At 34.1% G+C, this 15,245-nt stretch overlaps 1 protein-coding gene across 3 annotated transcripts in view; it reads right to left on the reverse strand.

The window, feature by feature from the left end:
* Nucleotides 1-6,756: 6,756 nt before the first annotated feature.
* The window catches only part of SECA2 (Preprotein translocase SecA family protein), a 237,349-nt gene continuing 228,860 nt past the window's right edge, over nucleotides 6,757-15,245 (reverse strand). The window contains exons 32-34 of one of the 3 annotated variants that reach the window (XM_089805095.1): nucleotides 7,670-7,744; nucleotides 7,330-7,530; nucleotides 6,757-7,079 (exon numbers count right to left, since the gene is read on the reverse strand). In XM_089805095.1, the coding sequence (XP_089661221.1) occupies nucleotides 7,363-7,530; nucleotides 7,670-7,744 (243 nt within the window). In that variant the 3' untranslated portion in view covers nucleotides 6,757-7,079; nucleotides 7,330-7,362. The remainder of the gene's footprint in view (nucleotides 7,080-7,329; nucleotides 7,531-7,669; nucleotides 7,745-15,245) is intronic. The other 2 variants (XM_089805094.1, XM_089805093.1) reach the window with 2 other exon arrangements.

The raw sequence follows: 15,245 nt of genomic DNA on the forward strand, positions 1-15,245 counted from the left end.
TCGTATCAATTTCTTAATCAAGTGTGTCATTCTACTGAATAGCCATATCCTTTCTTTTCCTTAGGGATTTTCTTAGTTCCTCTCTTGCTACTTCAAGTTGTCATAGTATGTAGTATGAGCAAGATGTCAATCATTTGATTTTCAATAGTCTTTCCCAATTTGTAAGCCTTCATCTCCAAGATCTCAACTCTCAAGTGGTTAAATGCATTTTAAGATGACAAATCTTTGATAACAATTGTTTGAAGTACCACATAATCCATATTATATCTAGATCATGTATAACATAACTTAAAACTTCAAATGTTGAAATAGATCTAACTATGTATCACATTCATCAACATGAAAATGTAAACACATAACACAAGAAATTTTGGTTACCTAGAAACCCTCCAAGGTGAAGATAAAACTAAGGTGCGGATGACACCCACAAATCTTCACTGCTACAAAAGAAAAGTTTGTCTATTAGGGCTACAAATTTGATCATTTTTGATGATCTACCCTGTAAGGGTTCTACCTTGTTGAAATCTTTACAAGATTGTTAGGTCTACCTTGATTAAAGGATTTAAAACTCATAATGATGTAAGCACTTATTAAGAGATTTACATAGGCCTATTAGAACCACTATATTAAGAAATTTACCCTGATTCACTTCCCAAACCGATTCAGTGCTTGATCCTTCAGTCTACACTAACAATGTTGATTATGGATCTTCTATTTCCTTTCTTTGATATGATCTTCTATCTAATATAAATTTACTCTACTCTTTACTACTTCACACTGTCACTATACTCTATTACTTCACAATTTCTCTTGCAACCTTCAAAACCTAACTCCTTTGCCTATACATTCACAACACTTTGTTTCACTCAAAATAGGGTTTGGATGTGTCCTTATACGGACATCTATGAAGTCTTCTAAAATTAGCTCAATGATATGGATGTTTTCTTTTTAGCCTCTTCATCTTATTGGTCGACCCTCCTTCATAGGGATCGATGCTCCATGTCAAAATGTGTAACAACCTCTGTAACAAACTCTACAATCATTAAATGTTATTTATATGTCAGCTCAAAATGGTTTACCTCAAAGTTTGTTCCATCTTGAACATTCTTGTTCAAACTGTGTTACTTGGCACATACTGTCTTTGATGCTCAATCGTAACTATTTTTCTTGCCAATACTGAACCTCAACTAGCTCAGCACCTTCTGTATGACTCAACATCCATGTGCTCTGTTTACTCAATATTTTACTGAACTTGGCTTACATAGGAATACTTGGCGACTAATGACTTTCTCGACTCCTATAGAGTTTGACGTATACAAGTCTTTACAAATACATCACTCGACCTGCATAAAGTAACTCAGTCGCAGTGATGACCAACCAACTCTGTATTATATATGACTAAGTGTTTGACACTATTAGACAACAAAACTAGAGAGATCAACAACTAAGAGATTTAGGAGCCTCTCACAACTTCATCAACAAAGACCTAGTAGCAAAGAAAAGGTTTAAAACTCAAAAATTTAAAAGCTTCAAGGTGATAATGAGAAATGGAACTATTGATTAATGCATGGAGATCATTCCCTAGTTAAAAATTTATTCTAAGTAATCATACTATAAAAGAAGTTGTTTTTGTTGTGAAGTTGCAAAATGATATCATCCTTACAATGCCTTGGATTGAATCCTTAGGACATTTCACTATAGACAACCCCAATCTAGAAGTATATATCAAGCACAAAAGAAAATATATAGCATAAAGAGGATTACCGGATGAATCTCCCAAAGTAGTGTCTTGCAATAGAATAGAACATATCCTTAAACATGTTCAAGGAAAATGGATAGCTGAATGTATGGTTCTAGATGAATCATCTACTAATGAACTTCTCTCTCTCTCTCTCTCTCTCTCTCTCTCTCTCTCTCTCTCACACACACACACACACACACAATCGCATCTTGAGGAAACACAAAAGGATCTTTGAAGATATCCCTCCATGGCTAGCACCCAAAAGAAGCTTTGAGCATTCCATAGAGTTAGAGGAAGGAACCAAACCAGTCATTACTAATAATAATTAAACATAGCCTAACTATGGGGAACACTCAAAAAATGAATGCAATCTAACACATTAGGAATCCAAGGGAAACATCAAAAGACTAAAGTAAATTCTACACAAAAGTAACAAAAAGGGTCCCCATTTTAAACAAGTTATTGAAATGGGGGTGTGTTGTGGAACAACAAACAACCCTAACAAAAGGAAGAAATGGCAAAAGCATTTCTTTAAGAGAAAATTGTTGGTAGTGGGGAAATTTTGTGACATGGCTTAATAGCCTCTTATGTCTTTTGTAAGTCAAAAGGTTATATCAAACATTGAGAGGTCGATATTTTGGTACAACAACTATCAATAAGTGTTATCAAAGCTCAACCATATATTTGAACCCTTGGAGGTCACAACGAGTAACGTTGGGAGAGGGATTGTAAGCAGTGGGCCAATGTCCCTCATTGGATTTGTGACAAGGTTTAACAACCTCTTGTGTCTTCTATAAGTCTAGTGGTTGTATCAAGCATTTTCATATTGATCGATTGGTACAATCGTAACCCTAGTAACACAAACAACCTCCAAACTCTAAACCCAAACACAAGTACGACTCATGGAAATAGCATATCACCAATTCGCAAACTTCAAACCTTAGATGTCACATTCAGCGTGTGTCTCTGTATTCATTCCTTTGGAACTTAGATGAGCAACTATTGGAACCAATCTTCACTTGCTAACACAAACTTCCACAGTCTCAATCTAACCTTGCTCTATTGCCAAACAAGTCTTTCATCTCTAGTAAATATTGTTAGAGTCACCCTCATCTACCCTCTACCAAGATGTGATATTCCATTTGGAGGGTTCTCTATTACTCAACGTCATTTTTCTTTCTTGTAGAAGGTGACTTGTTTGTGTCATGATGCTTTGATTTGGTCACTTCTTCATTCTTCATTTTTACATCTTTGATAGGCTAAGGCAACAATTAGACTATGCTACATTAGTATTTGTATTTTTAATTTTCTTTTTTCTTTTACCCTTTGAAACCAAGACAACAATTAGATTGTGCTACCGAGGTGTCTGAGCTTTAATAATTCTCGTTAACTTTATGATTTGCATTCCTCCTTTTGAATTATGAAATCTCTTCAGATAAAGAAGTTGATAGACAATGGTTCTGAGAACTAAAATCATTCATGTTAACAAGCTCCAACCAATTTGAGATGATACTCACCTAAGCAACCAATAATTTGTGCATTGTACATAGGTGTATAATGTGACAAGAATGATCATCTTCAAATACCAATCTGATAGTTAATGCCAAACATCTCCATACATGCTTCTTGTATGTAGTTTCTTAGAAGATAAATCTATTTGGGTACTTTGACTAAGACATACCTTACCTTCTATCAAAGACCAAATGCAATGGATCATCTTTCAGGAACTACCCCACCAAAACACATACTCTTCTTGACTCAAAACAAAACCAATAAATAATAAAAGACGCAATACCAAAACAAAACAAAACTACTATAATATAATGTAAACTAACACACCTTCATAATTAGAACTAAAGTTAAATATATAAAACCCAGAACAAAAAAGAAATTAGTTTTTTATTAATTGTTTATTCTTTCCATGTCGTAGTAATAATGTGCCCCATGTAGTTCTAAGGAATATAAACTTGTCTTTGTACTATAAAAAAAAATTAGACATTTGTTTGAATTATGGGTAGAAATCAAACAAACTATAAGTTTTAGCAACTCTCTAGGATCATGATTAATTCAGAAACAAGTTTTTCCACCCTTAGCATCATATTAAAACATAAAGCTATCAAACTATAACAAACAATGCAAATATACAACTTGATTTAGTGAGTTCCCAATCATGGAGCACACTCACAAAACATGATTTCTTCTTCTAAAGGTCTCAATTCATGGTACACTCCATCCTCATGAAGTACATCCACAACACAAGAAATATATGAATTATTGATGTACTATACCCATCATTCCAACAAGGTCCAAACGATAAAGCATCAAAATTGTGATCCTTATTATTATCTGAATAATAAATTATCACATTTAAGCTCATAAGGACTAACAATTTCAATCATAACCGTCTCTTTTGGATTGCAAGAACCATTAACACCCCCAATTAAATCCTTTTCTCCCTCAAGCCTCAAAGAAACATGTTCAAAATTGTACTTGCTTTCTAAGGCAATCTACTGAGGAATCATAAAATCAAGACAACTTACTTTTGAATGTAGATGAAATGGATGAGTTCTATACAATTTTGTTACTACAAGGTCTAAAATGTGTGTGGAATACCCATAAATAGATATTTCTTTACTCAAACATGATACCAAATCATGCAGTGTGTCTACCTCAATCATCTTGTTTGTTCATTTGTAGGTGTTGAGAATATTCTATCTCATGGCAAACTTTGCAATCTTCATCACATTCGTGCAAATTATCAAAAACTAAATCTGTTAAATCAACAATAACAAAATTATGAAAATGCACTCTTTCCTAATTGTCGGTTATGTGCGAGTGATGTAGACTCTATGGCAATAATTTGATCATCCTTTTGAACCTCGTGTATCTCTTTAATTTGATTTTCATTGTGATTAGCATTCAAGAAATAAAGTGCATCATCACTCATGACTTAATGAGAATAAACATTTTAAATTTCACCTTTCATGAATATGTATAATTTAATTATCTTCCACACTTTGGACTCTCTCATCATTATTCTCTTGTATGCTAGTCACTTTAGATCATGTCCATTAGGAAAACAAATCTCGTACAAAGCCTCTTGGTTTTGATCACATTCATCTTCTTCCTTCCTTGATTGACTATCCTAATGACCCACCATGTAAGAACCTAAGTCCAATTGTGTAAACAAGGCTTCATCCAGAGCATTGTATTTTATAATCACTTTAGTTTAGGCTCTGCGTGAATCCTAATTTGATTGTTCAATCTTTTTGAAGGTAGACATAGTTGTGTAAAATTGGTGAACCATCCCCTTAAGCATTTTGTCTACTCTCTACTAAGAAGCATTCCATAGGTCTTGAGTATATCCATCAAATGAATATGTATGATGTCTTGGATGCATGGATCAGTTGTCAATTGAATACGCACATCATTGAGAATAGTCATCACCTTTACTTTAGCCTTATCAAGCTAAATCATCACTTTGTTTACAAGTTGTGGTTAAACTCCTAATCTCTAATAGATGGACAAAGGGAATTACATTGCATGAAGCTCTGGAATCAATCAAACAATTGTACAAATTATTTTCAAAGCTTCAAAGACTTAATAGGAATGGAGGCACTTCCACCCTATCTTTAGGCATAGTCGGCATGGCTCCTGCTAGATTAACATTGGATTTATGGGCCTGGGTATTATTTGTTGATTTGTTAGGCTGAGGGTGATATAAAGATTTCAATAAAGCTTCCATTTGACTAGGGTAGTTTTTGTAATCTGTCAAAGATATTTGTCAACGTCCTTTTCAAGTATTCAACATCCTCCATTGTACTTTTTAGTAGTCTAGGAGAGGTTTTACAATATTGTTGGTGTGCTCTAGGACACTAGGGCAATATTAGATGGACCTTTAGGACGTGCCAAATTATTGCTAGCCCAAGGATCAAAAGGTATGGATTTTGATTCAAGAGGGATAGCATATGTAAGATACTCTTTTCTATTCGTAGATTGCATGTATTATGATTATCACTTTTGAATGCATTTACATTTGCATATTTGGGTTCACTTGCTCGATGAAATGGAAACACTAACACCTCTTGATTATTTTCAAAGCTTTCCTCTCTTATTGATGTGCCATATGATTCAAAAACCATAGCAATGATTTGTATTAGAGGCTCCCCTGCACTCTGTACAAACTGATTTCAATTGTCATTAATTTTTTTGACACATTTTCATTTTGTCCCATACCTGCCATACTTTTGAAATTATCAGCAACATACTCATAAACATTAGTGTTGTTAGCAAATATGCTTCCATTATTAGGTTAAGTGTTCCAAATTTGATTGGGCCTTAGTTCTTCTTATTTTTTATCCTAAGAATTGCTATTATTTCCATTTTTATTGTTGTAGGAATTATAATTACAATTCAGATACAGAGGATAATTGTTTGTAGTAGCAAAGTTTCTTTGATGATTACCTTGGTTTTGTGTATTTAGTTTCATAGTTGTAAGTTCATTGGTCAAGTGAGACAAAGCCTTATTCATAGCATCAAGTTCACTAACCAAATTGTTATCAGGCTTAGTTGGAGGTACAATTTGCTATACAAATAATCTTGTTTTGTGGTTCATTACAGGGACAAGTGATGGTTGATGGTGGGGCAACATGTTGAGGAATGTGAATGGGGTTCAACAAAGGCGTATGAATTGCCAAATGTTGATTGATTGCTGAAAATTGATTTGAGACAACAACATTACCTAAGGAAAGTGGAGTACTGAAATTTCCACCACCTTGTGGATCTATTTGACGAGTGAATGTGATGGATTCATTGTAGAGCTTTTCCAAGGTATCGATATCGACGAGTAGAAGCCTTTGCAATAAAATTGAAGTAAGAAGATCTAAACCTCAAGTTAAACCTGAATTGCAGCTGCCTCAATAATAATATGAGTTTTTAACTTTTAATACATATTGTAGAAGCAATGGTTAAACATACCAATGCTAACTATTTGGGGAATTTGAACAATGCAGCAGTTAATACAAATTTACAACTTGGTGCTTTATTATTTAAAAGATTCATTTGAATGGCATATCTACAAAAAAAAGAATTAAAACTAAATACATGTTTAAAAAAAATGGTATTACAATAGGTAAGTGTCAAAAAATGCTATATAACAAATGACAAGTCACGGCTCTTGCTGATGAAATACACAGCACTAGAGCTAAGACTTCATGCAAATGTTGATGACCTTGACATCTTTCTGGTTGAAGCATCTTCACGAATTAGATCAGGTTCAAGTCCTACTTGGACTCTGCTGAACCTGCAATTATGATATTGAAACTCTTGAAGCAACACCCTGTTATGATCAATTCCAATCAAAGTTAAGGGCATTTTGAAGATATTAGCCAATACAATTTAGAGAAGCATATTGAGCTATTGCAACTCTCTCCTGCACAAGCACAAGCCACAACTATGTACACGTTTTCATGTTTTCTCATGAATGCATGAATGCTAACTTGCCAAGAAACACAGAACAAGGTAAACGATGAAATCAGATATATGACAAATTGCTGCCATTTATTTAAGCACAAAGCAATGGTCTATACCTACTTACAATTTTCCACAGCATAGATTATGGATCAATCTGCAAAGGCTAATTCTAGTGAGCCATTAGTGGACAACCAATAACGCAGCAGAGAAGTGACTGTCTGTTGACGAGCAGCACCAAGCATTGTAATAAAGAACCGGCAACCATCTATCTTGTATTCCTCAAGTGGATTTCTAGATCCAAACCCTCGTACACTCACCTGATTAAATGAATAACAAATGTTAAAAGTTCACATTTTTTTATGTATCTCATTCAAGACAAAAATCAGGAAGACATTCCAAGGTGAAAAAACTTCAACATTAACACTGGCTCAAAATCCAAGGTCAGGTTTAGCATACCGCTGTATTAAGACGGTTCATGTTTAGTAGATGATCACGCCAAAATGAATCCAAAGCTTTTAAAGCAATAGCTCTCTGCATCCAAATGTATGAATGATTTTATATTAGTAGCATGCATTTGTATTTAGGAACATGGAGTTTACAGAACCACCTCAAACCTTTCTTATGCACTCCATCTTTATGCGCAGATTCAAAGTCTATGTTGTGAATTAATATGAAATTATCTTTAGGAAATTTACACTATATCAGGTAGAGTAAAACTAATTGCAACTAATTTAAAGAAGAAATCCTGTTCCAATATAACTTCAAAAGGAACAGCAAATTATGACTAATTATAACTAAGCACGTACAATTCTTCAAACCTGCAGTTTGTCAAGCTTAGGTTACAGTTTCCTACCCTCACAGTTTCTCCTTTCTAGAAGTGTGTACTAAAGAAGTCAAACATCATACTCAATATATTTTGACAAGGAAAATATTATCAACATTTCCTATCTTCAGAAAAATTCCAATCACTTGCATGTACTGTTCATTTCACTTATTGATGATAAATACCCTACTTTATCAGGTCTTTATCGCCTCCAGCACTCCATATCTATCTTATTCAGGTTTTGGCACAATTTTCTCATATATAGGAAATGGATGAATATAATAGGGGAAGTGAGCATGCCTTTCTCTGAATTAGACTTTCTTTAACACGAGACGAAAATTGGTCAATTGTGTTATTAATTGGAATTGGTTTCTGCATTTTAAAAGAGCTTTTGTTGATACTTTGCTTTCTAGGGAAAAGATATCCTCACAAGAAAGCATTGGGTAAAATGAGTAGTTTTGCAGACATATCTTCCATAGGTCCAAAAACATAAAGGTACATATTAATATCAATAGTCATTTAGTATTTGAAAGAGATGCGTATGGTATAACAAAGATTATACCAAGCATAAGGCCCAACAGGACATCCTCAAATATTCCAAGACTTCAGCATGTCCCAGTGAATAATAAATAGATTTTGGTATAAATAGAAAAATGATATAAACTGGATCATGATGACCTCAGATCTTCTGTGTTTTATTGAGGCTATACTGTACTTTTGTCATGAATATAGGAAATGCATACAAATTACTTTATGGGGTGAAATCCACCAAAATGCATGAGAGAGGAGAGAGACAGAGATAGTTAAAGGATCACAATGCTGTGCAATTATACTAAGAAATAAAGAAAAATAGCATAGCATTAGCATACCAAATTAAAAAAACCTTAAAATCCATCAAATGGTGGTGGAAGGGGGGCCAATGACATGGTAAAAGGTTTGCAAGGGTGTGCCAGTGTATAAGAAATAAATAAAAGTCTCAAGTCAGGCATATAAAAAGTACCAAAATGCCAATGTACTAAATCAGCAAACTCAATGTCAAAATAATTGATACCCCAAAAATTTACAAATTTATTCTCAATCTCCATGAAAATTTTTATAATCATCTATTTAAGAGTAGCTTTCTATTTCCTTCCGCTGGAGGTTTGCCTTGGCCATGGGGCTGCATGCAATCATTCTTGAACTTTCATTGTGCTTCACGATCTCATCCACGTTAGAAAGGGCTACTACTGTGTTACCCATGATCTTAACCTTCCCTTCCAAGATGGGGAAAAATTAAAGGGGTACTTAGAAAAGAGCTCAAAAAACCCAGAAAGGATATGCTGTCGGATTTTGGATCTGCTGGCTCAAAAATCGAGGCACCCAAAAAAAATGGACAACCCAGTTGAGACCTCAAAAAACCCACCAAGAATTTGTTAAAAAAATGATCAAATACAAAAAATTAGGGTTTCGACCAAAACGGCCCTGGCTGCATAACCCCAAAATAAATCACAGAAATTCAGAAAAAACGTGTTTTCTAGGTGGGATTTGAGGCGTGAGTGAACAACAAAAGATTGGAAAAACCTAAACGCCTCCAGCAATGGCGATTGGAGGTTGCAAAAAATCTCAAAAAAGGAAAAAACAGCATGCGGATTATACAGGGTCAAAAAAATGATGATTTGAGCAAAAAAAATGCAGTGATTTGCAGAGGTAGTAAACAAAAGGTAGGGTCCCAATTTGTAGAGGTAATAGCACCCAAAAAATGCTGCGAAAAACAAAAAATCGCATTGATACAAACAACAGTCGTAGAATAATGGCCATTAGTAAAAAGACAAAAACCCTAGCTCGAAGTAGATATCAGACAAAATAATTTGCTCTGATAATTTCAGACAAGAAATTATAATATTTTTTGAAAAATTTCGAAGAATTGATTCTGGTACCATATTACGAAGTAATTGGTAAATAATTGATTGATATTAACAATGATCAAGAGATCAATTTACACAAGAGATTGAACGATGTTTCCTTAGGAAACAATCGTAAAGAATAGAAACATTCTATTCTAGAAATAGGAAACTAAATATTAGAAATTTTCTAATATATACAAAAGAATACAATAGATAACCATTAGATACTAAATAGAGATAATAGAAACTAGAAACTATCTATTATCATAATACATCATCTTCCCTAGGCCAATCACATATACATATGTTGACTCATCAGAATATTTCGGCCATTATCTCATTCTCATCAAGTCATTCATACAGAGGTAGTACTAACCTCTCGCACTGGCACGATGGCCATTCATACAAGAATCTAACCTTCTGCAATGGCACTATGTGATTCTGTTTATCAATCATCTAGTCATTCATACGTGTTGTACTAATCTCTCGTACTGCTACAATAGCCATTCATAAGAGGACCTACTAACCACCCACATTGGCACTATGAGATTCCATCTATCGCTCATCTAGCCATTCATACGAGGTTGTACTAATCTCCCGCACTGGCACGATAGCCATTCAAATGAGGACCTACTAAGCACCCGCATTAGCACTATAAGATTCCCTCTAGCCATTCATATAGAAACAACCTCAAACTCTACACTGGCACGTAGCCATTCATATAGAGATGAGCACAATTCCAACACTAGCACGATGGAGTTTTGATTAATTAATTAGATCCATCAAGAATTACATTGCTATCGTGCTAGACATCAATTAATCCTTTATTATTGGCAATGTGAATATATCGAATCTCATTTTATTAAACTAAAATATCATCCTTAAATATTATCCTTAAACATAATCCTTAATAATATAGGATTCCATGATTATTTAAATACCTACCATATATCTCTTACCCTATTAATAATGTAAGAAACTTTAAACAATGTATTTCATAATAATATGGAAAGTAAACTTAAGCAATACACTACATATACTTTGAGGGAATCAGTATCCAAAGTCCCTAACAATCTTGATGTCTTTAACATTTATCGCACATGATCCGCTTCCTCGGCTAGATGGCGTTTGTCACTAAGATCTCTGCTACATGGTCAATGAATATCCCTAATGCTCTTCGGTGTCCTTGTCTTATTGGCGATGTTGAATGAATGATTTGTTAGTGCTATCTACTTTTAAGCAATCCATACAACGCTTATGAATAGGCACAATTGTATTATTTCCTTAGCATGTTATGGATTCTTAATTATGTTATTATATTCACAAAAATATAGTTATTATAATATTATAACTAGATTATTACTATATAACTATATTATTGTTATTATTAACTATGTTATTGTATTCACAATAATATAGTTATTATTGTCATTGAAGGGATTATAAATATTGTTTATTTAATATTTGATAACATGGCTATATAAGAAAATAAGGTTAATATTATTGGGTGACATTATTTATTTGAAATATTGATAAGGATATGATATTAAAATATAAGTATGGAGTTTGTTAAGAACGATTCATATAATAAAATATATGGTCTCTTTATCATGGCCTATTCATTAACATTGATCAAATTCTCAATTATGTGCATTACGTAGTTGTTTTCTTATCTTAATTGAGGTTTATGGCAGTCCTTCCATAACAAATTTTCTTCTCCTCAAGCAAAACAAATATTTCCTACGAATATAAATTCAATCCATTGACTCTTGTACCCTTAGAGTCTTCCCCTGATTCAAAAGGGATTATTCCCATTTTCTTGATCAGTGGTAGCTAATATTCCATGTTCTTATTTATCGAACCATGCCTTCTCACTGGGATTTCCTTCTTCACGTGTCTTTGATATCTTATTCATTTGTCCTCTTTTACATTAATCTCCATGCTTCCAAGGATCCTTACATCTAATGCACACATCATTCTGGGTCAACTCCTCTCTTTTATGAATTAGATGTTCCTTATTGAAAACTTCTTTGCACGTATCATGATCTTTCTTGGTGATTCCTTACTGGCCCTTCATTCAGATAAGATGTTTTGTATGTGGAGTTCTTGGATTTTTCCCCATTATAGATAGGTCCTGAAATAGATTGGAATATTCTTCTACTGTTCCTATCTGCTTGAGGTGAGTTAGCTATTGGAAGTACCCCTCAAGATCTCTTTGGTCAAACCTACTCATTAGTCTTCGGGTAAACTCACTATAGGTTGTATTTTTTTGTGCCCTAAGGAAGTAAGTCCATGATGTAAACTTCTACAGATTCAGATGACAAATCAGACTTCTAATGCAGAGAAAAATAGGCACAAAATAACCTAGACAATGAAACTGATATTCAGGATTTACTATGCTGAAGATACAACTGAGGATCCTGATATATAACTGGAATGAAGTTCTGAAATATAGTAGATAACACGTGAGAACTGGAAGACCTGGAGATCAAACTGTAGATACTTTTTGTGTGTCCCCAGATTGCCTTCTCAACCCCACCTATATACCCATATCATAGGGTGTGTCCCTTAAGGGACATCACCCTTAGCATTAACAAGTAATTAAAATACTCAAAGTCGGCGTCCTTAGGATAACATTAGTTAGCATTAACTAAGGTTAGTTAGGTAAAACTAAAACCTGTTCCTTCTGATCGCCAGCACCTCTAGAGTAGGTATAAGTAATTACCATGCCCTCTTAATGGAGTATATGCCAATGAGAGTTAGGCACAATCTGCACCCGTAGACCTGTAGATTATTAGGTTAATTCCTTAACACTACCTCTTAACCTGATAATCCTACAAAGAGATATTATAACTAGTAACATCAATATAGATGTTAAGCAAGAATTAATACTCTATATCTACCTAACTCTACATAGTATCATAACAGTTATGATACAAAGTCATATTACTAAACCTGTGATATGACAAATCACTGCTACTAGTGATAAAACACATGTCAAGACTCATAGAAGCTGGTACTTCTAAATCACAACTAGATCCTGAATTTAAGATCTACCAGAATACAGGATAAACCTAAAGAATTTCCAAAATTCTTACTTTATCCAATTTGTGACCCATGAACAAGTCAATGTCACAAGACGATCTAAAATTCACCTGGATCTTACAATAAAATCTACTGTTAGGATATTATCTAAGAGATCGTCACCTCTCATAATGCCTATTGCACAATTATGCATTATTTCAGAGATCATCACCTCTTAAATAATGATTACATATGGTGGAGCCCATAACAGTCAATAGCTTGACAAAATAAAATTTAATCATTTTATTAATAATCAAATAGTACAAAAATGAATTACAACTCAACCATACCAAGTCTCTTTCTGAAATGTTCTATCTTTACCCTAGATAGAGGTTTGGTGAGTATATCTGCTATTTGATTTGTACTACAAATGTATTCCAATTTCACAGAATTCCTGTCTACCATATCTCTCACATAATAGTAAGGAATTTCAATATGCTTGGATCTATCATGGAAAATTGGATTCACTGAGAGCTTGATGGAACTCTGATTATCACAGTGAATGATCATAGGATTCATGGCTTGTCCAAATAATCCCACAAGCAACTTCCTCAACCATACCGCTTCTCGAGAGGCCATTGCTGCAACAATGTATACAGCTTCTTTGGAGCTCTGAGCTACTGAAGACTACTTTCTACATATACATGAAATCATAGCCGATCCTAAACTGAAACAACATCCTAAAGTATTTTTCTTGTCTTGAACACTTCCACCCCAATTTGAATTAGTGAATCCATACAAATCTAAAGCAGTTCTTTCATACTTTGAGTCCATAATTAAGAGTACCTTGTAGGTTTCTCATAATGTGTTTAACAACAACTAGGTGAATCTCCTTAGGTTCACACATAAATTGACTTAAAGCATGAACCGCATAGCAAGTATCAAGTCTTGTATTTACTAGGTACATCAGAGACCCAATTATCTGTCTGTAGAGAGTAGAATCTATTGGAGGTGATTCTGCAACTGCTTCTTTAAGTTTATGCAAATTGGTCTCCATTGGAGATGACATTGACTTGCAGTTCCACATTCTGAATTTCTTCAAGATATCTGAAGCGTACTTCCTTTGATTCAATATGATACTATCAGCATTCTATTGCACATCCAATCCTAGAAAGTAATGGAGAAGACCCAAGTCTTTCATCTCGAATTCTCTAATAAGATCTTTCTTGCACTAATCTATAAGATGATCATCACCTGTGATTAATAAATCAACATACAATATCAATATTACAATACCATCTTTGTCCTTTTTATAATACAAGTTTGGATCAGCTTCATTCTTAGAGAATCCTAAGCCAGTGAGATATTTATCAATCCTTTCATACCAGACCCTAGGAGCCTGTTTAAGCCCACAAAGAGCTTTCTTGAGTCGGCAAACAAAGGCATTTAGATCATGGGTTTCAAATCCTTCTGGCTGCTCTATAAAGACTTCTTCAGAAATCTTCCCATTAAGAAATGTTGTCTTCACATTCATCTGATGTACCTTCCATCCCTTAGAGGCAGCTATAGCTAAGACAGCTCTAACAGTAGTATATCTGGCTACAGGAGCAAAGGTTTCTTCATAATCGATTCCTTCTTTTTGAGAAAAACTTCTAGCTACAAATCTGGCTTTATATTTCTCAATGCTTCCATTAGCGGCATGCTTTATTTTGAATAACCATTTAGAAGAAACAATGAATTTTCCTTTTGGCCTTGGAACTATTTCCCAAACATAATTTTTCATAATTGATTGATATTCTTTTGTCATTGCTTCTTTCTAGGTAGGATGTTTAATAGCATCAGAAGGATTGGTTGGCTCTGTTTTGGATAAATCAATCATATTTGTTGTATAACCAGAGAATCTTTTAGGTCTTTTACTTTCTTTGACTAATCCTGAAGATGCAGCAAAATCTTGAGCTGCTTCAACTGTTTTTATGGCCCAAAGTGGTCTTTTCTTTGAACTTTCTTCAAAGTTTACTTCATCTTCGACCTCTTCTAAGTTCTCCCTCTAGGATTCAGACTCACTTGTGCTTTCAGAATCAGATGAAGAGGAGGGTTCATGAGAATTTATTGCCTTTTAATTGCAAGATCTTCCTCAAAGAATACATCCCTGCTAAGTTCAATAGTTTTCTGTCCAGGTATGAAAATTCTATATGCTTTAGAGGTTTCACTATACCCTACAAAAATACCCTTCCTTCCAGATGGTTCCAATTTGGTTATTTTTTCTTTTGGCACATGAATATATACAGGACATCCAAAGATT

The sequence above is a fragment of the Cupressus sempervirens genome, chromosome 10 (assembly GCF_028749045.1).
Source record: "Cupressus sempervirens isolate cs-2001-9-10 chromosome 10, ASM2874904v1, whole genome shotgun sequence".
Lineage (NCBI taxonomy): Eukaryota > Viridiplantae > Streptophyta > Pinopsida > Cupressales > Cupressaceae > Cupressus > Cupressus sempervirens.